The sequence below is a fragment of the Trichechus manatus genome, unplaced genomic scaffold, assembly GCF_000243295.1.
Source record: "Trichechus manatus latirostris isolate Lorelei unplaced genomic scaffold, TriManLat1.0 scaffold00132, whole genome shotgun sequence".
Lineage (NCBI taxonomy): Eukaryota > Metazoa > Chordata > Mammalia > Sirenia > Trichechidae > Trichechus > Trichechus manatus.
Genome location: NW_004444068.1, coordinates 4,756,740 through 4,782,630, shown reverse-complemented (window position 1 = coordinate 4,782,630; position 25,891 = coordinate 4,756,740). Strand labels below are relative to the sequence as shown.

The window sequence follows — 25,891 nt, the reverse complement described above, 5'->3', positions numbered from 1 at the left end:
GTCCTCTTTCCTTTCAGCAAGCAAGGTTGTGTCATCTGCATATCACAGGTTGTTAATGAGTCTTCCTCCAATCCTGATGCTGCATTCTTATTCATGTAGTCCAGCTTCTGGGATTATTTGCTCAGCATACATATTAAGTAAGTATGGTGAAAGGATACAACCCTGACACGCACCTTTCTTGACTTTAAACCATGCAGTATCCCTTTGTTCTGTTTGAATGATTGCCTCTTGGTCTAAGTACAGGTTCCTCATGAGCACAGTTAAGTGTTCTGGAATTCCCATTCTTCCCAATGTTATCCATAATTTGTTATGATCCAGACAGTCAAATGCCTTTGCATAGTCAATGAAACACAGGTAAATATCTTTCTGGTATTCTCTGCTTTCAGCCAAGATCCATCTGCCATCAGCAATGATATCCCTTGTTCCACGTCCTCTTCTGAATCTAGCTTGAATTTCTGGCAGTTCCCTGTCGATGTACTGCTGCAACCGCTTTTGAATGATCTTTAGCAAAATTTTACTTGTGTGTGATATTAATGACATTGTTAGAAAATTTCCACATTCTGTTGGATCACCTGTTTTTGGAATGGGTACAAATAAGGATCTCTTCCAGTTGGTTGGCCAGGTAGCTGTCTTCCGAATTTCTTGGCATAGATGAGTGAGCGCTTCCAGTATTGCATCTCTTTGTTGAAACATTTCAATTGCTATTCCATCAGTTCCTGGAGCCTTGTTTTTCACCAATGCCTTCACTGCAGCTTGGACCTCTTCCTTCAGTACCATCAGTTGTTGATCATATTCTACCTCCTGAAATGGTTGAATGTTGGCCAATTATTTTTGGTACAGTGACTCAGTCTTTTCCTTCCATCTTCTTTTTATGCTGCCTGAGTCATTTAATGTTTTCCCCAGAGAATCCTTCAATATTGCAACTCAGATTTTTTTCTTCACTTCTTTCAACTTGAGAAATGCTGAAGGTGTTGTTACCCTTTGGTTTTCTATCTCCAGGCCTTTGCAAATTTCATTATAATACTTTACTTTGTCTTCTTGATCTGCCCTTTGAAATCTTCTGTTTAGCTCTTTCACTTCAACTTTTCGAACCACCGATTTTTTGGTTAGCAGCCAAGCACTTAACTACTGTGCCACCAGGGCTCCTAATATATGCTTGTATATATATAGATATATCTATATCTATACCTGGGGCCCTGGTGGTGCACTGGTTAAGAGCTCAGCTACTAACCAAAAGGTCTGCAGTTCGAATCCAGCAGTCACTCCTTGGAAGCCCTGTGGGGCAGTCTACTCTTTCTTATGGAGTTGCTATGAGTTGGAATTGACTCAATGGAATTTTTTTTTTTTTTGGTTTATATCTATACCTCTATCTATGGAAATATATTTAAAAATATATGTATATAAATATGTATATAAGTCCCCAGCTTGTGCAAACAATTAACAGGCTTGGCTGCTAACCAAAAGTTTAGTGGTAAATGCCTTGGAAGAATGGCATCGCAATCTACTTCTGAAAACTCAACCACTGAAAACCCTATGGAGCACATTTCTACTCTGACACACATGGGGTTGCCATGGGGTTGCCATGAATTGTTGGCAACTGGTTTTTTTTGGCAAATACACACACACATATATATGTATATATATATTTTGAATAAGCAAAAGTTAAGACTGGGGCTGCTTAGCATGACTGAAAGTGTTAATCCAGACCTAAATTGAAATTCTATTTTAAATAAAGCTGCAACTAGATTTGAAGCCTGCCTCTACCTTCTACAAAAGACAAGTTGGCTTCCTGTGAAAGTTCTGATTGCTTGTGTCAGAGTGTAGAGACCCAGGTCTTAGCTTATGTAAATAATCTTGCTATCTTAACTGCTTTCAGTAAATGCCTAGCCCCTAACTCACTCCCTCTTAGCCAGTTAGGCAATGTTTATATTTCAAAAGGCTTCAAGTTGGAGCTGATCTAATCTCCTTCCTAACCAAATAGTAGACTTTTACATTTCAAAGACTCCAACTAGGGTTAATCCAGCCTACAATCAGTCATTAACACCACCCCCACCCCCACCCCCGCCATCTCCCCCAACACGTTTACATGGCTTGTTTTAGAAATATTGCCTTAGTCAATCTGTATCAGGAAACAAGAGACTGATGTTAAGCTCGAAATTGATGTTAGGGAAGTTTGTAACTTGACGATCCCTTGTAAATTTTCCTTCCTTCCCCTGTACCCCCTACCCCTTTTATATGAAACCATTTTCCTTTGTTGCTGTGCTTGATAAATACCTCACTGCTCTCCCTGCAAGGTACAGCATGCACTGCAGCCTCTTGTTTGAGTGCTAGTATGTCTATTTCACAGAATGATTTTGAAATTTTTCTTTCAATAAAACTTTTGTTTTAACTTTTAGTGAAGCATCAGTCTAGTGTTTTCGCTAGGAAACACAGATGTATACACACATGCCTCTGTATTTATTTCTGTAACTATCCATCTGTGTATATATACTAAAAACCATGAGTTCATACTGATACCTTTGATTCCCAGCCAACACCACAGAGTTCACTCTAGCCTTCCCACCTTCCTTATTTGTAACTCCTTTCTTCAACAGTGAGAAACCTGGTGCTATAATCCATAATAATTTACTCATTTTTTCAATCCTAGTATGTACATAAAGTTGTTTCAAAATTACTAACCTATCCCCTGTGAAAAACAATTTAATAATTACAGACAGCACTAATGTATAGGTCTTTCTGTCTTTATCTTTCCAGTATCCAGTCATAATACTAATTTCTAAAGTTACTGTGGTTAGTGGCTCCAGTGTGGTTATATATTCATTTGTAACACAGCTAGGCTCATTTGCTACTGTTTGGTATTTCATCTTGGGTTTCTCTCACATCCTGGTTGACTTTAATTATGTATTTAGTGTTTTGGGTATGTGATACCATAGTTCAAAGAGTCAGAACTATAAAAAGAGGTACACTCAGGGAAGGGTCTCTCCACTATTATCCCAGCTTCTCCCTGTTCCCATCCCCTCATTTTTTCCACTCCATTTCTAGACACCTCCTGTAGGTAACCAATCTTATTAGTTTATAAAATCTATTCTTAAATGATTTTGTCCTTTTAAGATAGATTTATTTTCCCTACAATTATCAGTAACTCATAAATCTCCACAAGGTCTAACTCTGTCTTGACAACCCCATCTGGAGAAATATTTATACAGACACATCTTTTTCAATTCCTTTTAATTAATGCCCTTTGTGCTGTTGGGAATTTTACTTCACTGTTTTATCTGATGTTGGTCTGAGCTTTCTGAATGCTATTTGCATGGGCTCTCTTTATGGTCTGCTTAGCAAAGAAGCCAAATGCTCATTCCTGACTCAGAATGAGTTTCCTATTTGGAAGACAAAGATGGTCACAGGCCCTGGCATATCAACCCTGGAGATGGCCCCTCAGGGGGTTTGGCCAGACTAGCTGGTATACCAGCAGCAGTAGGAGGAAGCAGAGAGACAGGTTTGTTCTGGAGATGGGGTTCCCCCAGGGGAGATAACAGCACTGGCTTTGTAGTCACAAGATTATAAGAGTACTGGCTTTGTATTCAAAGAGATTGAGTCTTTGTCTTTCACTTGCTGGGGGAAAGGGGGTGGAGGAGTATCTCATGCAACATAGTTCACATGTCCAGGCCTCAGTTTTGTTATAAAACCAAACCAAACGTGTTACTGTCCAGTCGATTCCGACTCATACCCACCCTACAGGACAGAGTATAACTCCCCATAGGGTTTCCAAGGAGCAGCTGGTGGATTAGAACTATCGACCTTTTGATTAGCAGCCTTAGCTCTTAACCACTGCACCACCAGGGCTCCCAGTTTCCTTATAGGTAGCCATAAAATGAAGAGATTATACTTCACAGGATTGTTTTGAAGATGAAGTGACTCTATTTGAAAACCCGTGGCATGGATGAGGTCCAATGGACAATGTCATTTCCTCATTTTATCCTTTCATCCTTACATTAATAAAGTATGTTGTTTCTTCTTTTTTTTTGTATTTTCAATTAAATTTTTAAATTTTAAGACAATCTGTGGATTCACATGCTGTTGTAAGAAATAATACAGAGATCCCATGTGCCCTTTACCCAGTTTCCCCCAATGGTAACATCTAGCAAAACTACAATGCACTATCACAACCAGGATATTGGCATTGATACAATCCACAGATCTTATTCATAGGTCACCATTTTTAGATGCCCTCATTTGTATGTGTGTGTGTGTGTGTGTGTGTGTAGTTCTACAAAATTTATCACATCTGTAGGTGGTTCAGGTTTCTACATCCACAGACCCTTACCCCTAACCCCTGGTAAGCACTAATCTGTTCTTCATTTATATAAATTATCATTTCAAGAATGTTATATAAATGGAGTCATGCAAATGTAACCTTTTAGGGTTGCCTTTTTTCACTTGGAATAGTTCCTTGTGGAGTCGTCCAATTTGTTGTGTGTATAGTCTGTTCCTTTTTATTGTCGAGTAGTATTCCACCATCTGGATGTGTCACCATTCAACTCTTCGCCTGTTGAAGGACATCTGAGTTGTTTCCAGTTTGCAGTTTGGGGCTATTACGAATAAAACTGCATTAAACATTTGTGTACAAGTTTTTGTGCGAACATGTGTTGTATCTTCATTTCTCTGGGATAAATGGCCAGGAGGACAATTGCTGGGTCGTATGGTAGTTGCATATTTAGTTTTAAAAGAAACTGTCAGACTGTTTGCCAGAGTGGCTGTACCATTTTAGCTTCCCACGAGCAATTCCAAGTGATCCAGTTTCTCTGCATCCTTACAAACATTTGGTGTCAGTGTGTTTTGTTTTAGCCATTCTGACAGGTGTATGGTGATATGTCATTGTGGTTTTATTTTGCATTTCTGTAACGGCTAATGTTGTTGAACATCTCTTCAGGTGCTTATTTGCCATCTGTATATCCTCTTTAGTGAAATATCTCTTCATGTCTTTCATGTACATTTCCAAATTAGATTTTTTGTGTTTTTATTAAGTTTTAAGAGTTCTTTGCATATTTAGATACTAGTCCTTTGTTAGATATATGGTTTGAAACTTCAAATCTTTTTGAGAATAAAGCAGAGTAAAACTAAATAAGTGAAAACAAAAAACAAGTTTGTTTGCTTTAGTTTTGTAGGTCTCTGGATGGCACAAGCGGTTTGCGCTTGACTACTAACCTAAAGGCTGGCTGTTTCAACTCACTCAGCAGTGCTGTGGAAGAAAGGCCTGACAATCTGCTTCCATAAAGATTACAGCCAAGAAAACCCTATGGAACAGTTCTACCCTGTAAAATGGGGTCACCATGTTATTGCTGCAACGGCAAAGCATTCGGTTTGGTTTTTTGGTTTTAGTTTAGTATTTGTTTGGGGGGAAAGGAGAAGGGGGTGGGAGGGATCTTATAGTTTACGAGACTATGAGTAATGGTTTCTCATTTTTTCTAGCATTGTGTATATCAGCAATATTAAAGCAAGGGTCTCGCAGAAGTGTCTGAGGATCGCATTATAAGGCACCCTCATCTAGGATGTGGTGCTCATCCCCTCACCTGGGGCAGCCTGTAAGTCTTGCATAAGAACACCACCCATACAAACTGCTTCCTCAGAGACTTTGAAGATCTGTTCCATTTAGACCACATCTCAAGACAGACATATAAGGACAAAGAAAAATGCTGATTTGTCATTAAAGCAGAAAAGCCCCTCCTTTTGAAAGAATTAGGAATGTAACACTTGTGCAGCCTCAAACCCTTAAAGCCGCACATGATAGGGAGAAAATTATCTTGGTCCAAAACAATTGCTGGAGTAATTCAACATTCTCAAATCCATCTCCTCCAGAAAAATCTTTTAAATTAGAAATGTGAAAATGAACAGCTTTTCAGAGCAGGCTGGAGAATTGCCCATGAATATATATTAAAATCACTCTATTTGATTAATAAACATCCGTGTAAGACCAAGATTAAAGTAACATGCTAAGCTTGTATAATATTTGCTCACGCTCTCATGGTATCTCCTAAAGCCCGGGAGACTCAGAACTGGAGCCGTAGCTGCCTCAAATAGAATTATTACAGCTTAATTCTCCCCCTTATCTCAGATTATACTGCACCACCTTATCACGTTGCATTTAATTCTCTCCATATTCACTGTGTAACAGAGAATCAAAATTAAAATCGCAGAGGTGGCAACAGTACCATATGCATCATGCTGGACACTGATCAGACATTTTTATTTAGCGGAGAAAACTGTGGGCATAAATGATATTGCAATAAATATGCTTCAATTTAAAATGCAATTTGCTGAGAGGAAAAACTGGGAGCCATAAAATACCTTTCCCCTCCTCGAGGTTGTCCAAAGGGAAAAAAAGGACAAGGCTTTGGACTGGGTGGTTATCTTTACGATGCAATTTAATCTGGGATGCCACAAACACGTGGGGCAGGCTTGTTAGGAAATAACATCATAAAGTATCAAGAAAGGGCTCAAAAGAAAACAGGAGAGACCATTTAGTGGTTTTCTCACTTCCATGCATAGATATGAGAATATTATGTTAACCTGTCTGGTCCTGGCCACAGGAAGGGGAGATGCTTTAGGCGGGGGCCTGCTCAGGATGCAAGAGAAGAGATCAGATGTTTATTGGACGTGTCACATGGGCTAGGCACTTCATGTACAGCATCTCATTTAAGCCTTATAATAACCCTGCAAGGTTAGGAAGTATTATTCCCACGTTACAGTTGAGAAGACACAGGCTGGAGGGGTGAAGTAAATTGCTCAAGGTCATGTAGCTAGCTAGATATCACGGTGGACTCCCAAGTTAGTGCTCTTTCCCAGGGAGGGGAGCAACGTCCTCTCTGTGGTTCAACATTCTGCAGCTGTTTCTCTTGCAGGTTGTGGCATCCAAGAGAAAGCAGAAGGAGGGATGAGAATTCCAGGACCCAGGACCAGCAAGCCAAGGCTGGGTAGCATCTGTACGCTAGGCAGGCTGCCAGCCACAGGCTCAGCTTTCTGGACCCCGCATAGGATGAGGCAGAGATTTGGCCAATAGCAAATCTGTGCCCTCTCCTGCTCCACGAGCCTAGAGAGCCAATGCCATCTTTCTAGAAGCATACGCTGAATCGGTTACAGAAAAAGCAAAAAGGATAAATTCCGGAGACTATAGTCTGTGAGCTTGAGTTCTACCCAGAGCAAAATCAAGGAGCAGAGTGTGAGATTGACAGTTTCTGAGCACTTAGAAAAAGTGATGACTGCTCAGAGCTAGCAAGAGTTCACTGAGAATAAGTCATTTCCCTATTCAGTAGTTTCCAGATGAGCAGGCAAATAACAGCCATGCGTGCGGACCTTTATCCAGGCATTTGACAAGGTCTCAAAAGATCACCTTGACAATGAGATGGGAAATGCACGCTGGACTAAATTGCAAGCAGATGGAATTGTCCAGGCAGCACAACTGTCCCCAAGGGGCAAGTCCTGCTCCCTTTGGTGAAGAGGGCCTGGACTCTGAGTCAGTGAGTCCTAGCACTGGATGGGGTCTGGGCTACCTAGGTACAGGCGGCTGAGAGCATTCTAGCAATTGCTCCTCCAGAGGCTATCTGAGGATACATATGCCAGAAGACTCCTTCCATATCCAAGACCCTACCCAGTGGGCACCCAGTGGGCCACTTGTTAGAGACCATCAATGACTCGCCTTCACCTAAAGTCCACCTTAATGCCTTACGTGGCATTTCAGACTCAAAGATCAAGCCTTGACCACTTGCCTACTTTCTGCTAGTCTAGCCAGATTCTGCTCTCACCAAATTTGTCCTTTGGACTTGCAAGCTCAGGGGGCCTCATAAAAGCCTGCTGTTGGATCTCTGCAGCACGGGCAGTGAGAAGAACATTGGCCGTGGGGTCAGAGACCTGGGTACAAGTCCCAGCATGCCCCCATAATTAGCTATGTAAGTGACAACCTGTCTGAACCTCAGTTTCCTATCAGTAGTGGTATGGATAGCAGTACCTCCTGACCACTGAATGCCTTCTGTGCCCCAGCCCTTGCAGTTTACACGATCTCTGTCAGTCGTTTTAGCTTATGTGATGCTCTCTTGTCCATTGCCATTATTCTGGTGCTTAAAGTATTCCTTTTCATCCCAATCTTTCCACTTGCCCCATTTGATTCAAATCTTCTTGAGAGTAGGAACTGGAAGTACCATACCTTCGTCTTTGTAAAATCCTTCTGAACTAAGAAGTTTACACATGAATAAGGTGCTTATCTTCTACCTTGTCTTAGGCTGGGTTCTCTAGAGAAGCAAAACCAGTAAAGCATATAGATATCTATATAGAGAGATTTATATAAAAGAAATAGCTCATGCAGTTGTAGAGGCTGGAACATCCCAAATCCATAGGTCAGGCTGGAGGCTTCTCCTGATTCATGTAGCTACAGGGCAGTCAGAGAGCAGGGCTCTTGCTCACAGCCTGAGAAGACCAATGAATCCCAAGATCAGCAGGCAGGACCACAGGTAAGCTGCTAGCTCAAGTCCCAAGAACTGGAGGTCAGACAAATAGGAGCCAGCTGCAGGATACAGAGCAAGCAAAAGCCGACAAGTCTGGCCAAAAGTCCACTTACATATTCAATGCAGGCCATACCCCAAAGGAAACTCCCTTTCAACTGATTGGCTACTCACAACAAATCCCATCATGGAGGTGATCACATTATATCAAATCTCATCATGGAAGTGGTCACATCATTATACGACTGCCAAACTACATCGTAACTGCCAAAGCACTGAGAATCACGGCCCAGTCAAGTTGGCACATAATCTTAACCATCACATACCCGTTGTTATTTTCATAAGGTTCTGTACTTCCATGTCCTGACTCAGTTGCCCAACCCTCCCAAACTCTTCCACTCTGCCCTCCATATCTGTGTGCTCTCCTGTATCTTCTTCTTTGCTGAGGGTTCCTGATCATGCCCTTGCCCTTGGCTTCTATCTATCTACTGATCTACAAAACCCTAAGTTCACACTTCAGTCTTAGCACACAGTACCTGGTGTTCCTCTGCACCCCCAGTCTGGCCATTACCCTGAGCAATTTCCCAGTCTACATGGACAACTCACATGACATCTTTTTCCCTGTCCTCTCATCTCTAAACACTTCCTCCTCTGGACGCCCAAACCACCTACAGGTTTCTTCATGATCTAGACCTTGTTATGTCCGAGACCCCTCCACCTCCAGAGTAGACAGCTGATCCCCGCCCTCATGCTCTGAGCACACCTTCAGTTCTTCCCAGTCACTTATTCTACCACTTCTGATAAGACTGTGCTTTCACCTCCCTAGGTGCAAATCAAGGCTGTGGGAGCTGCAAACCAAGGCTCCTTCTATATCCAAGACCATACCTGGTGGGCACCTGGTAGAACACTTGGTTAAAGGCCTTCCCAACCCATCTACCTTCTCCTTCTGCACCTTACTTCTGATCCACCGGAGATCTCAAGGTCAATCATTTCAATGATACTCACGGAAATACCCAAAGCTCCATGCCCCTTCATACTTCACCCACATCCATCTAGCAAAACTCCTCTCCTGGTTGAACCCAGCTTCTCAGTGGTTGTCCTGGAGCAGCCGAGAGCTGCTGGGAAAGACCACTCCCCAGGGCCTCTGGTAGGGCTGACCCTAGATGGGCCAGCCACACTGTTTAGCATTCTGTTCTGGGGTTCTGGCCCACATAGTCTCCCACAGCACATCCAGCATCTTCCGTCCTCAAGCCTCTGAGCTCTCCAGCTCCCCACTCACTCTCAGCTGACGACTGTGCTGCCAACCATGGAAGACAAGACAAGGCACACAAGGGAATGCCCCCACCTCCCTGCTACCAAACACCACTTCCCAACATCTGCCCTTGTCCTGCCCATCTGCCCTCCTGTTACAACAGAGCAGCAGTCTCTCAGGCCAGTCTGTGCATCTGGGCTTGGGCTCCCATGCCCTCCAATCCCGCCCTCACAGACAGTGCAAACGGGTTAGCTGCACCCTGAATCTATGATGGCAGATATGTCTTGCTTGGTCTACACAGTGTAATTCTTTTCTTTAATGATTCAATGTTTAATATTTTTTTCTTTTAACTTTTTATTTTGACATAACTTCAGATTTAAGGAAAAGATATGAGTAACACAAAGAATTTTCACAGACCCTTCACCTAGATTCCCAAGAAGTTAACATTTTATCACATTTGCTTTATCTCTCCCTCCACACACACACCACACACACACCCACACATACATAAAGAATATTTTTCTGAACCAGTTAAGTAAGTTGCAGACATGATATATCCTTTATATCCTAAATACTTCGTATATTTCCTAAGAACAAAAACATTCACTTACATAACTACAATGATCAAAATCAGGAAATGAACATTGATATAGTATTATTGTCTAAACTACAGACCTAATTCATATTTCACTACCTGTCCCAGTAATGTTCTTATAAAAACAAACAAACAAACTGTTGCCGTCGAGTCAATTTTGACTCACAGCAACTCTACAGGACAGAGTAGAACTGCCCCTTAGGGTTTCCAAGGAGCGGCTGGTGGATTCAGACTGTTGGCTTTTTGGTTAGCAGCCAAGCTCTTAACCACTACGCCACCAGGGCTCCAAATGCACATTATAACAGTAAATAAATACATCCCAGATCATAAACTGCTTTCAGCTGTCACATCTCTTTAGCTCTTCTTTAGTCTAGACTAGTTCTTCAGGCTCTCCTTGTCTTTCATAATGCTGACATTTGTACTTTTGTATATAGGCCAATTATTTTGTAGAATGCTCCTCAATTGAGTTTTGTCTGATGTTTCCTCAGGATGAAATGCAGGTTATGCACTTCTGGCAGGAAAAGCCCCAAAGTGATGGTGCTCTTCTCAGAGCATCCTGTCATGAAACTCGTGATGTCAGTATGTCCCATACTGGTGATGTTAACTTTGATCATTTGGCCAAGTGGTGTCTGCCAGGCTTCTCCATTGTAAAGTTATTATTTTTTCTTTTGTAATTAATAAGTATATTGTCAGGATTTACTTTGCCACTATGCAGATATCTTGTTATTTTAATCTACTAGTTTTAGAATTTATTCATGAATCTCAATGGAATCAATTATTATGATGGTGATTTTCTATTAGTTGGCATTCTACTTTAAAAAAAAGCTTCTCTTCTTCCTCATTTATTTATTTAGTATGATTGAGTCTCATGGATTATCTTATTTAATGACTTACAATCCTTTACTCATTATGTATTTCTATCCTCAGATTGCTCCAGATTTGACCAGTGGGAACCTCCTTCAAGTTGGCTCCTGTGTCCTTTTGACTTGTCCTCATTATCTGAGTACTTTCTTACTCTCTGGCACCACAAGATGTTCTAGGTTCATCTTGTACTTTTCCTGTTCCAGCGCTGGAATCAACCATTTTTCCAAGGAGGCCTTTTAGTAAAGAATGGTATTTAGAAACCAAGATTTGGCTACTAGATTGTACTATTGCTGTTGTTGTTAGTTGCTGCTGAGATGATTCTGACTTATGGCGACCCCATGTGTGCAGAGTAGAACTGCTCCACAGGGCTTTTAAGGCTGTGACCTTGTGGAAGCAGATTGCCAGGTCTGTCTTCTGAGGTACCTCTGGGTGTGTCTGAACCACCAACCTTTCAGCCAGTAGTCAAGTGCTTAATCATTTGTGCCACCCAGTGATTCTGTACTGGGATATAATTATTTCTAAGCCCTCTTAGCAGACAGGGCTAAGATAATAGATGAATGCCTTTCCGTATACATACCCACACACATCTACATCTATCTATCTGTCTATCTAATCTTTCTATCATATTTTATCTATCGATGAGTTCACACTGATACTTCTAATTCCAATCCCACATCACAGGATTATTTCTATCTTCCCTCTGTCCATATTTGTAACTCCTTTCTCCAAGATCAAGAAATCTGATTTCCATTATCCACAAGATATTTACTTATTGCTCGATTCTAGGCTATATAATAAGTAGTTTCAGAATTGCTAAACCATGTCTCTGGAAAAAAGAAACCTACTTATTAGAGTTGAATATTTGTTTACAGTGGACTATTTTGTTTCCCACATTTTGCAATAAAAAAATGCAGAATCAATAATCTTTATACATAAAAATTCCTACTTCTAGCTTCTCTTGCAAACTCAGAAGATATTGTTTTCCCTTGTGGATAGGGCATGTGTACTCCACCAGGGCTGCTAGTCTCCGTGTGCTACTTTGCCACTCACTACAAATAATCCCTCCTTGCCCTTGTATATTAAAACTCTACCTCTTCTAGCTGCCTCCATTTCCTCTCCTCCCATTCTCTCTTGAATTCATAGCCAATCTGGCTGTTAGCATTACTACTTCAACAGAACCACGATCGCAGAGATCACCATAAACTCCACATTACTGAACCCCACAGATGTGCTTTAATCTTCATCGAATTCAACCTCTCAATAGCATTAAATGCTGGGGAGCCCTCCTCTTTCTTGTCTTCCGTGACAAACCACTCTCATTTCCTCCTACCTCTTGGACCTCGGGCTCCTCTGCAAGGTTTTCCTCCTTTTTGGGGTTGCTAATTGCTAGAGTTCCTCAGGACTCGTCTCTCCTTATAGTTCTTCCTCTGTGATCTCATCTACCCCTATTGATATCTTCATTTATCATTTACAGGTGACTCACACATGTCTATCTCCAGTCCTGTCTTCTCCTCTGAGCTCTAATCACCAGCTTCTCTTAGACATCTCACAAGTCCTTCAAACTCAATGTGTCTGAAGCTGAATTTGTCCATTCCCTGAATCTGATCCTCCTTCAGGACCCTCTCTTTCTCAGTGGGCAGCACGTTCTTTTCTCCCTCAGATCCAATCCACTGCCAGGTCAATTTTACCTTCTAATTAGCTTCCACCTCTGTCAAATGCTCTTCATTGCCATCCTCACGTCCTTGTCAAAAGTATTACTTCAATTGCCTTCAACTGTTTTCCCTCCAACTACTATCACTCATCTCAATCCACATGCCATACATCAACCAGTGTGTGTGTGTGTGTGTGTCTGTGTGTGTGCGTGCATGCATGTGTTAAATGCTCAGCTGCTAACCAAAAGGTTAGCTGTTCGAATCCACCCTGCAGCTCTGCAGGAGAAAGACTTGACATTCTATTTGTAAAAGATTACAGCCACAAAAACCCTATGGGACAGTTCTTCTGTGTCACATGGGGTTGCTATGAGTCAGGATGGACTTGACAGCATCCAACAACAACTCATGGCTCTTAGGATAAAAACAAATGCCTTAAAAATGGCCTGCAAGGCCCTCATGGTGTGTTCCTTTCTCTCTCTGTAGCCTCACCTCCTGCAAAATTTCCTTTTGCTCCCTGCTTCCCAGTCATCATGACCTGTTCATTCCTCAGTGGCCACAGTCTCTTCCACCACAGGGCCTTTGCACACACACTTCACTATGCCAAGAATGCTCTTCCTTGCATCCCCTGCCCCAGTCAATCCCACTTTGTACCTAAAAAGTGCCTCATCATTCTTCTCCAGCTCAGTCCTTATATTCTCAGGAACACCTTCCCTGGACTCTCCGCCTAGGTAACATCTCCACGTGGAGAACATCAGAAACCTCTCCGTTGTGACATTTGTCACCCAAGTAATTTTACCTCTGTGAGATTTGATTAATGTTTGTCTCCTCCACTGGCATGTAAGCCCCAGGAAGGAAGGAGCCCACTTTTGTTCCCTTTGTTGTCCCTGTATCTAGCACAGTGCCAAGCACAGAGAGGCATACAACAAGAAATCTGTTCATTAAATGGAGACAGGACAGTACAGTGGTTAAGAGCATGGACTCTGGGGCCGACTGGTTCCACCACTTACTAGCTCAATCTCTTAATGACTCCTTTGTGGGGTTGCTAATTGCAAAATAGGGATAGTTATAGTACCCACCTTGTAGCGCTGTTATCAAGACTACATGAGTTCACTCAATGCAATTAGAATTCTACCTGGCAAATAGTAACGGTGAGACAAGTGTTTGTTAAATACATAAAATGAAGACTACTAATTCATTTAAATAGTTGATAAATGAGTAAGCATTCATTAAACTGACAGAAAGTTTGATTTTAAAAACAAAAAAGGAGATACAAGTGGACTGCTGTTGAAATACAGGCCAATGGTAAAATTACATCGACAAGAACAATACAACAAAGGATCTAACGAACAGAAAACAGGATTTAAATTTATTTCAACCTCCATTAGTAAGTTCGTGACTACATGTTGGGAAAACCACCACTTTCAACTGGGAATGCATCTAACATCTTAAGAGAGATGCACGCTCGAATTCTCAATATATTCAATGAATGTTTTAGGAATGTCTGAAGGTATTGCCTAGTCATATGTAGAGCTGTATCATTTCTGTCAAAAACCTGCAGAACAAGAATAAAACTCCTAATGAACTTTTTTAAAACACCCACACCCACTCCACAAATTCATCCATGAAGCCTCTGATAGACTTCTCTGTGAGTGCCCTACACAGCATGCGGCGCAAGGCAAGGATGTGCCTATCATTAAAGGACCAGGTTATAGAATATAGAAACTCCACAGATACTACATATTCATGCCAGTCACATTTTATTCCAAAACATTCTTTCAAGTAAAGGAGTGTTAAAAAAAAAAGCTAGGTTCAACATTTTATCCATTGAGTATGTATGACTTTGTCCATGTATTATTAACAATGAAAATATCCAGATACAAGTGTCTTTTTATTTAATGTATATTTTTTTCATTATAAAGGTTTTTTTTTTTTTTTTTGGTAAATCACAGGACTAAAGGTAGTTAATAATTTCAATATGTGACAGTGCCTCTGTCAGTCTGTAAGGGTTTGTTGTTGTTTGAAGAGAAAAAGAAAGAAGTAAACACAGGAGGGGCAATTGTGGTTTGAAGAAGGGATGTTCCTGACAGAAGGGAAAGAGTTGAAAACAAAAAAAGAGTTAGAACTACCCCAGCAAACTAGGAACTGGGGAAAAACAAAAACAAAAACAAAAAAAAACCAAACCCATTGCCGTTGAGTTGATCTCCACTCGTACCCACTCTATAGGACAGAGTAGAACTGTCCCATAGGGTTTACAAGGCTGTCATCTTTCCAGAAGCAGCCTGCTGCATTTTCCTCCCCCGGAGCAGCTGATGGGTTCAAACTGCCAACCTTCTGGTTAGCTGCTGAGCTCTTAACCACTGTGCCACCAGGGCTCCTTGGCAAACTAGGAAGATGCTATTAATTTGTATTTAAAGGTACTAAACCAATTGCTTCAGCTTGTTTAATTCAATTTATCACGCAATATCAAATTAAAATTGTGACTTGTTTTAGTGCAAATATACCAACAGAAGGGAGATTTATTTTTCTTCATGGAAAAGAGTCAGCTGTGGGGCCAGATTTCCACCCAGTCTCAATCACGAGCTGATTCCGATGGAGAGTAAATGCACCGTTTAGATATCTTTCCCTGGAGAGACGATGGGTCAGGGTACGGCTCAGTGTACATCCGCTGTAGGGGCACAGTGGCCAGTGTCCAAGGCTGTCGGTAGGAGATGATGCCTGACTTTCACATGTCACATCCCTCATGGTGGCAAGAAAGTCCCCGATCCATGACTGGGTCCTCCTCACCTATTTAGTTATCTGGTGCTGCTACAACAGAAATACCACAAGTGGGTGGCTTTAACAAACAGAAACTTATTTTCTCATGGTTTAGGAGTTTAAAGGTCCGAATTCAGGGCGTTGGCTCTAGGGAGGGCTTTCTCTCTCTGTTGGCTCTGGGGGAATGTCCTTGTCTCTTTTCAGCTTCTGTTCCTTGGCTCCTTAGAGATCTCCATCTATCTTCCCCCATCTCTGCTTGCTTGCTTCCTTGCTTAATCTGTTCTTTTAGACCTCAAAAGAGATTGATTTAAAACACACCCTACACTAATACTGACTCATTAACATAACAAAGAAAACCCATTCCCACATGGGATTATAACCATAGGTAGTGTTGTTGTTGTTGGTAGGTGCTGTTGAGTCGGTTCTGACTCATAGCGACCCTATAGGACAGAGTAGAACTGCCCCACAGGGTTTCTAAGAAGCGCAAACCACAATTGCCCTTCCTTTGTTTACTTCTTTCTTTTTCTCTTCAAACAACAACAAACCCTGACAGACTGACAGAGGCACTGTCACATATGGAAATTATTAACTACCTTTAGTCCTGTGATTTACCAAAAAAAAAAAAAAAAAACAAACAAACAAAACCTTTATAATGAAAAAAATCTATATTAAATAAAAAGAAACTTGTATCTGGATATTTTCATTGGTAATAATACATGGACAAAGTCATACATACTCAATGGATAAAATGTTGAACCTAGCTTTTTTTTTTAACACTTTTGGTTAGCAGCCAAGGTCTTAACCACTATGCTCCCAAGGCTCCACAACCATAGGTATAGGGGTTAGGATTTACGAAACACATTATTAGGGAACACAATTCAATCCCTAACACCACCCTACCATCCTAATCTCTCTCCCAGTCGCAGGTATGTGATTCTCCCTCACCTCCATGTTGTACCCATGCTGCGCTCTCTGCCTATAACACCCTCTGAACTGTGCTAAGTCTTTCATATTTGTCAAAGCTTGGGTGTTGCTTCCTCTAAGAAACGTCCCTCAACTGCCAGATGGGGAGGTGCCCCTCCTCTGTGCCTGGTGCCACAATCACCTGCTACCATGCTTCTCTCACCACCTACACTGTGCACCCCCTTTGGGCAGAGGATATCATTTATTCATCTCTATTTCTGGCAAGAGTGTCTGGCCTGGAGAAGATGCAGGGAATACCTGTGGAATGTTGAAAGGTGTCAACCCAATGTATAGCATTCAAAGACACAGGCAGGAGAATCCATTCTGGACTTTCAAAAATGACCCAGCACTTTCCATAGAGGAATGAGGGAGAATGAAGGCAAGAAGGTGCCTGAGATCATCCATGACCTGACCAAGGCACTTCTACCTCTGCCTATTAATATCCCTAGCAACAGAAATTATACATGATACAAATACACAACGTATCCATATGATTGACTATTTACGCATGGCTGCGGTTACCATGATCTTTGGGGACTAGGAGTAGTGGCCATGCCAAAGCCTTACCAAGAGGCTAAAGAGTCTGCGAGTACTTTATCAAGTACCTTACTTCTCCAGTACAGTTGGTTGATGTTGTTGTCTGTGAAGCAGCTCGTTCTACCCAGCACAAGTCTGCACCCTGATGAACCACACAACAAAGACAATACCCAAGAAGCCAGTGGCAGTTTTGATGAGTTGGCAGGAAAAGCCACCCAGGGGCTAAGAGCCAAACAGATATTTATATCAAGCTGAGTAGAAGATATATATCCTGAAAATAAATTTTATGTAATTTCACACATTATTTGAAAATATATAGGAAATACATTCCTTCTTTCCCCCAAATGGAAATATTCTTTTCTTTTTTTTCCTTCACACACTTGCCTTAGGATAAATTTTGAGCAGTGGATTTGTTGGCCCATGGGTACATTATTTACAAGAGATAAGGACATTTTATTTTTAACACAACAGTAATACCATTATTGGCCCTAAAATTAAACAATAATTCTTTAATACCATCTAATATCCAGCCAGTCTTCAAATTTCCCCAACTCTCTCATGAGTATCGTTTTGTAGTTGATTTGTTTTAAAAAGAATTCAAATAAGGTCTACCTGGTTTAAAAGAAAAAACAGTAGCCATCCAGTTGATTCCAACTCATGACGATCTCAAGCGTGTCAGTGTAGAACTGCGCTCCATAGGGTTTTGAATGGTTGATTTTTCAGAAGTAGACTGTCAGGACTTTCTTCCAAGGCACCGATGTGTAGACTCCAACCTTCAACCTTTTGATTATCAGCTGAGCCCATAAATCCTTTATACCACCCAGGGACTCTCTATTTGAATTATATATCTCCTAAATCCCTATTAAACTATAGAGTTCCCAATTCCTCTTTCTTTCTTGCCATTTATTTGTTAAAGAAACTGGGTCATTTGTCCTACAGAATTTACCACATTTTTTTATATGTCTAAAGCAACCCTGTGGAGTCTTCTTATTTTATTTTTTTAATTTTATTTATTTTTATTGAGGTATAATTGACATACAATATACTGCACATATTTAAAGGACATAAGTTTTGACATATATACACCTGTGAAATCAACAGCATAATCACTCCCAAAAGTTTCTTTGTGCCACTCTGAAATCCCTCACTCCTGCCCCTTGCCGCTGCTCTCCCGATCCCCAACTGCTAACCTGTTTTCTGTCACTGTAGGTTAGTTTACATTTTCTAGAATTTTTTACAAATGAAATAGAGTGTGTAGATTTTCTGGTCTGGTTTCTTTCAGTATAATTATTTTGAGATTCATCTATGTTGTTGATACGTTCATTTTTATTGCTGAGTACTATACCTTTGTACTGACAACTCAAAATTTGTTAATCTATTCATATGTTGATGGACTTTTGGATTGTTGCCTGTTTAGGGCCATCATAATTAAGGTTGCTCTGAACATTCATGCGCAAGCCTTTGTTTTCAATAGGTGTCTGTTTTTTTTTAAATCAGGTTGAGGAAGTTCGTTTCTATTTCTAGTTTCCTGAGAGGTTTTTATTCATTTATATATATTTTTTAAAATCAGGAATGGATGTTGGCTTTTAACAACTGCCTTTCTATGTATTTTTGATAACTGCCTTTTCATTGAGATGATCACACTTTTTTTTCTTTTTTAGTTTGTTACTATATTGAATTACATTGACTAACTTTGTATCTCTGGGATTAACTCCACTTTGTGATGACATGGTAACCTTTTTACGTATATGTGGATTTGATTTGTAAAAGTTTTGTTCAGGATTTTTGAATCTATGTTCATGAGGGATATTGGTATATAGTTTTCTTGTCATGTCTTTAGTTTCGATATCAGAGTAATTCTGGCCTTCTAGATGGATTTGGGAAGTATTCCGCCCTCTCGTTTACTGGAAGAGTTTATATACAACTGCTGTTACTTCTTCCTTAACTGCTTGGTAGAATTCACCAATGAAGCCATCTTTTTCTTTGTGGGAAGGTTTTTAAACCACCAATTAAATTTCTTAAACTGATACAGGGATATTCAAGTAATTTATTTCTTCTTGAGTAAGCTTTGTTAGTATGTCTTTCAAGGGATTTGTTGATTCCAATGAACCTGTCAAATTTATAGACGGAAAATTCCTCATAATATTCCTTTACTGTCCTTTTAATATTGGTTGAATCTGTAGTTATGCCATCTCCGTAATTCCTGATACTAGTAATTTGTATTTTCCCTCTTTTTTTTTCTGATTGTTTGACTAGAGGTTTATCAATTTTATTGATTTTTCTCAAAGAAACAGCTACTGGTTTCATAGATTTTCTCTAGTGTGTTATATAGATCACTGTTACGTTAATTTCTCAAGGGATAGCATCAAAGCACAGGGCAGGTTACAGAAAGTGGCGCAGTGGCTAAGTGGCCTACATGCCAACCAAAAGGTAGTAGGTTCAAACCTGCCAGCCACTCTGGGGGAGAAAGATGTGGCAGTCTACTTCCATAAAGATTATAGCTTTGGAAACCCTTTGGGGGCAGTTCTACTCTGTCCTATAGGGTGGCTATAAGTTGGAATCTACTCGACAGCAATGGATTTGGTTTTTTGGTTTGATATAGGTCATTGTTATGTTAATTTCTCAAGAGATAGCATCAAATCACAGAGCAGGTTACATAAAGTCACCAAGGACACGCCATACATCCTAAAACAGCCTCTAGTCAGACCCTAGTGTTCCTGCCTCTGGAAGCTGGCTGCACATAGATAATCTTCCAAAAGAACCCAATGCCTAAGGCAAAACACTCTCTGCTAAGCTGCTTACTAAGCTACTGGTTTGACCTGAAGGTGATTCCAGGGAATCAGTCCCTTTAAGGGTCAAAAGGACACATAAGGGCAGATGGCCTGGGTGGGTCACCCCAATTCCATGAACCTAGAAATCTGGATTCCAGGAGAATAAAAACAATTTTGTCACCCCTCCTCCTCTTTTCTCCTTCAAGGATTCCAAGTATTTAAGCTGCTTGAAATTATTCTACAACTTGCTGATATTCTTTTCTTTTTTCCCTTTCTTTATTCTTCTTTCTCAATGTTTCATTTTGGATAATTTCTGTTGTAATATCTTTAAGTTTACTCACTTTTTCTTTTGCAATGTCTAATCTGTTGTTAATCCTATCCAGTGTATTTTTCATCTTACACAGTGTAGTTTTCATCTCTAGAAGCTTGATCTGGGTCCTTTTTATATTTTCCATGTCTCTACTTAACTTTTTGAACATATGGGACATAATTATAATAACCGATTTAATGTCCTTGTCTGGTAATTCTAACATCTGTGTTAGTTCTGGTTTGGTTTCAGTTGGTTAATTTTTCTCCTCATTATGGGTATGGGTACAAGCATTTGAATTTTTTGACACAGAACACCAAAGTGCCCTTCAAGGATGTTTATCATTCATCCTATCACTACCAGTACAGAAGAATGTCTGTTTCCCTATCCTGGGAGAAATGAATTTTGTCAATATTTAATCTTTGCCAATCTCATAAACTAAAACTATTTACTCCCTGTCTTAGCTACCTAGTGCTGTTGTAACTAGAAATACCACAGTGGGTGGCTTTAAAGAACAGAAATTTATTTTCTAGACCTCAAGAGGCTAGAAGTCCCAATCTGGGGCACTGGCTCTAGGGGGAAGGCTCTCTCTCTGTTGGCTCTGGGGTAAGATCCTTGTCTCTTTCAGATTCTGTAGTCCCAACGCTCCCTGGTTCCTTGGCAATCTTCATGTGGCATCTATTGCCCACCCCCCACCCCCAACACTTTGTGCTTACTTCTGTGTCTAATACGCTCTTTCCATAATTCATAAGGGATTAGGTTTAGGACATACCCGATACTGATACAGCCTCATTAACAGGACAAAGAAATTCCTTTTCCTAAACAGGACTGCATCCACAGGTATAAGGGTTAGAAATCTAACACATACTTTAGGGGGACACAATTCAGTCCATAACACTCCCTCAACAGACGTTTACTGAGCATGACTATAAGCCCAGCAACTAATGGTGCCGATTTTGTGCCATTCAAGCAGCTGCAGTTGCTGTCCTTAGGGTACTTATAACCTTGTGGTGTTTATCATGATTTTATTTGCATTTTTGATCATTATTAGTGATGTTGAGTATCTTTTCCCAGGTATGCTGGCCATTTATATTTCTTCTTTGGCAGACTGCCTGTGTCCATTGACCAGTTTTAACTGGATTGTCTGCATTTCTTATTCCATGGTAAGAGCTATTTATCTACTAAGGATAAACACCCACTTTCACTTTTTGAATAATAAAAAAATTATGTTTTAAAGACATTTTCTTTAAAATAAACTAATGCTTATATATAATTTTTTCAAATAAATTATTTACATGTTACACAATTACTTTTTTCTAAATTAAAAGTAAATAGGAATTCATTCTGGTTTATAAACAATGCCCTTAAAGGCAGATTTTTTTTGAACAATACATAAACAAAAAATAAATATATAAATATATAATACATACATACTTTCATACGTATCTGACATCAACATATAAATGACTTCTAGTCTTTAGAAATAATCATACAGATTCCAAATGCCATTTTACTCCTTTAATGATAAAATGGAAAGTCAAGGAGATGAATCATTTCCAGATTAAATATTTCTAGCTGATTAAATATTTCTGGCAAAGCCAAGCCACCTGTATTGTAAATGCCCTATATACAAGATTGTTAATTTGTAACCACCTAAGATCTATTCTTCAAAGGAGAAAATGTCAAAATCCCCATTATCGAATCTTTTATTACCTACTACAGAGTAGATGTTGTTGTTAGTTGCCATCAAGTAGATTCTGACTCATGGCGACCCCATGTGTGCAGAGTAGAACTGCTCCATAGGGTTTTCAAGGCTGTGACCTTTTGGAAGCAGATGGCCAGGCCTGTCTTCCAAAGCTCCCCTGGATGGGTTCAAATCCACAACCTTTCAGCTAGTAGTCGAGCGCTTAACCATTTGCGCCACCCAGAGGCTCCCTACAGAGTTGCAGGAGCTCTCAAAGGCACATGCTGCCTATTAATCTGGCTGTGTAGGTAAATGTTGGGAGCACCAGACGGAATGCCCTAATTGAGGCACAGGTTCTATAAAGTACCCAGTGTCTTTTTGGCATTCATGGATAATGTGAAGTCGGAGGGTGGGGGGAACCCTGAGAGGTGCTCAGCTCTACAGCCAGGGATATGACTTGTATACATGTCACATGGCTAAGAGTGGGGCCACTCTCTGAGTATGATCGAGGAATTATATGCCACCAGTTATGTTGTGAATGAATATACCACGTAATTTTACCAATGATGATGATGACAGCAAACCCCCTTGAGGACCAACCCACCAGTTCTTTTGTAGGAGCTGGGCCCCCAGGACTCACCTGTTTGGTGTAGGTAGTCTCTGGCCACCTCGAACATACGCAGGTGCATGTTGGTGATCGGGTTGAAGGAACCACAGGCCAGAAGCACCACAGGGATTGGGCTCTTCATCTTGTCAGGCGCATCCACATCCCTTGCAGCAGCCACCCTGCCTTCATGGAGACAAAAACTCATGTCAAGGAGTTGGCACTGAGATAATTTTCTAGATTAGTGTTTCAAAACTACACACTGGCCATTATGCCTCACTTGCAAGATGAGTGAAGGAGGCAATAGTAAAGATAACAATATTTATGGAGCTATGCCAAGTGCTACACCAAAGTATATACATTCTCCAACCAAATCCTTCCAACAACCCTGAGCGGTAACTTACACGGCTCAGGGACATTTGAAGGAGCAGGGCCAGGACTAGAACCCAAGTAGTGTGACCCCAGAGCCCACATTCTGCTCTTTACTTCTGTACTCTCCCTGGGCTCTGATGGGTCACCTTAGGTTCAAGAGGAGGTTCGAAAGACCCCATAACATCATCTCTGACAGTCCAAACAGAACTCAGGAGGTCCCAGAACAAACTGGTACTTTTAAATTTTAAATAATTTCAGACTTACCAAGAAATTACAAAATTAGTACAAAGAGTTCCTGCATGCCCTTCACCCACATTATACAAATGTTAAAATTTTACCACAAATGTGTACATTATCTGTATAAATCTATAAACAATTTTTTTTCTGAAATGCATGAGAATAAGTTGTAGACATGATACCTCTTTTCCTCTAAATACTATAGTACATGTTTTCTAAGAACAAAAGTATTCTCTTACATAACTGCAGAACAATAATCAAAATCAGGAAATTAACATTGTTACAGCATTATTATCTAATATAGACATTACTCTGATTTCACCCATTGTCCTTTATCTGTTATGGGGTGCCATTGAGTTGATTTTTGACTCATAGTGAACCCATGTGATAGAGTAGAACTGCCCCGTAGGGTTTTCTTGGCTGTAATCTTTATGGAAGCAGATCACAAGGTCTTCCTCCCACGGAGCTGCTGGGTGAGTTCAAACTGCCAATCTCTTGGTTAGCAGCTAAGCACTTAACCATTGTGCCACTAGAGCTCCATGTTCTTTATCTAGGGCCCAAGAATTATGAGGATGCCCAGTCCATCCTCTCATCTCCCCACTCTGAGGCTTTCAGCACCAGTGTGAGGTTAAAGGAAAGAAAGAAATAGGCCCGGAACCAGGGCAGGCTGGCAGACACAGCTCTCCTGACTCTACAGACACTATCTCCCAGATGTGGTGGTTAAGAGCTACTGGAGTTAAGCCTCTTACTGTGTGACCTCAGACAAATCACAGCATCTCTATGTCTCAGTTTCCTCATGTGTAAGATGGGAATAATATTATTTACTCTTATAAGGTTGTAGTGAGGATAAAGGAGATAATGTATAGAAAGTGTCTGGTGTATAGTAAGCACTCAATAAATAGTCACTGTAGTTGTGGTGACGATGATGACAAGAATAAAGAAGATGCTGCTGCTGCTGACCCTGACAGGGGAGAAGAAGGACGAAGGGGTTGGCAGTGTGCCTGTGGTAGCAGCTTTTAAGATGGTTCTCAATGATCCTTGCCTCCTAGTATTCATGTCCTTCTGTAATGCCCTCCCCTTGAGTTTGGACTGGACCCAGTAACTTGCTTCTAATAAAAAGGAATACAGAAAAAGTAATGGGATATCAGTTCTGAGATTAAGTTATAAAGAGACTCTGGTTTCCCTCTTGCTCACTTCTTTTGCTCTCTTGCTCACCCACTCTCATGAAACCAACTGCCATGTTGTGAGCTGCCCTATGGAGACACCCACGTGGAAAGGAACTGACGGAGACCTTTGGCCGACAGCTAGTGAGGAATCGAGGCCCCTCAGTCAAACAACCCACAAGGAACTGAATCCCACCAACAACTGCGTGAGTGTGGAAGCCGATCCTTCCCCAGTGGAGCTTCAGATGAGACTACAGCACCAACCAACACCTTGATTGCAACCTTGTGAGAGACTCTGAGCCAGAGGACCCAGTTAAGCTGTGCCTGGATTCCTGACCTACAGAAATTGTGAGATAATGAATGTGTGCTGTTTTATGCTGCTAAGATTTGGGGTAATTTGTTACGCAGCAATAGAGCAACAGGAGGAATGCATTCACTTGTACTTGCTCCTCTTGCTATGGTAGTTCTTTGGCTGTAACTCCATAGTTCCAGGGATAGCATGGAGAGTTCTCAGCCACTTGAATCTGGGACCCTCTTTGCATATCAGGAAACTTTTAATCTGGCCCGTATCTATTTCTCCAGGTTTCTTTCTAACCACTGCCTGCCTCATACTTCATACTCCAGTAACAGTGAACTAATTATCAGTGATTTCTTTGTGAGCTCCTCATGGCTTTCTGCCTTGAAGCTTTTGCACATTCTATTTCTGTTTCTTCCAACCAGAACATCCTAAGTGTGTCCCAATATGTAAAGGCTCAGTTCAGGTGATCATCTAATTCATGAATTCGACCACTATTTATTGACTGCCTGCTAGATGCCTGTGTCAGTTGGGAATGCATTTGGCTGCAAGCCCCAGAAACTGTAAGTTAGGAATGCACTGTACTATAAGTTCCAGAAATCTATCCTCAGTGAGTTAAACAAATAGACAATTATTTGTTTTTCACATAACAAAATATCTGGAGGTCGGCAGCTTCTGACATCGGATCACTGGCTCAGCTATGACCTGCAGCTCTCTTGGCTTTCCCCTCAGGGTCATGAGATTGCTGTGGCAGCTCTAGCCATTTCGAGCATATTCAAATCAAAAAGCAGGAAGAACAAGCTATACTAGACTGGCTGCCCTTCTTAATCAAGAACCAAACCAAAAACCCGTTGCCACTGAGTCGATTCCAAATCATAGTGACCCTGTAAGACAGAGTAGAACTGCCCCATAGGGTTTTCAAGGCTGTATTCTTTACAGGAGCAGATCACCAGGTCCTTCTGTGGTGTGGCTGGTGGGTTCAAACCACTGATTTTTCAGTTAGCAGCCAAGTGCTTAACCACTGTACCACCAGGGCCCCTCAGTAGATTTTGCTTCTGTCTTATTGGCCAGAATTGGGTCACATGACCACTGCAGCTACAAAGGAGGCTGCAAAAGCAAAGTGGGAAACAAGTGAAAAGGAGTTGGGAATTGGATTAGCCAATCTGTGGTTGGGGATACAATTGTCTGGGAGCTGACAGTATAGGTGGTTACCAAGGTGGCTTTTCTGATACCTAGCTTGGGTTAGCAGATCTCTAATTTAGTTTAGTCAACCACAGACCACATTCTATTGAAAAAGCCTGCTCATGTGTCTTTCCTACTCCACTCCCTCATGCAGGCCCCTTAAAAAC

General features: G+C 41.0%; 1 protein-coding gene across 1 annotated transcript in view; it reads right to left on the bottom strand.

The window, feature by feature from the left end:
- Positions 1-22,620, bottom strand: part of NMNAT3 (nicotinamide nucleotide adenylyltransferase 3) — a 79,928-nt gene extending 57,308 nt beyond the window's left edge. Inside the window, exon 1 of the mRNA XM_012558052.2 lies at positions 22,512-22,620. Within this exon, the coding sequence (XP_012413506.1) occupies positions 22,512-22,620 (109 nt within the window). The remainder of the gene's footprint in view (positions 1-22,511) is intronic.
- Between the last annotated feature and the right edge of the window lie 3,271 nt (positions 22,621-25,891).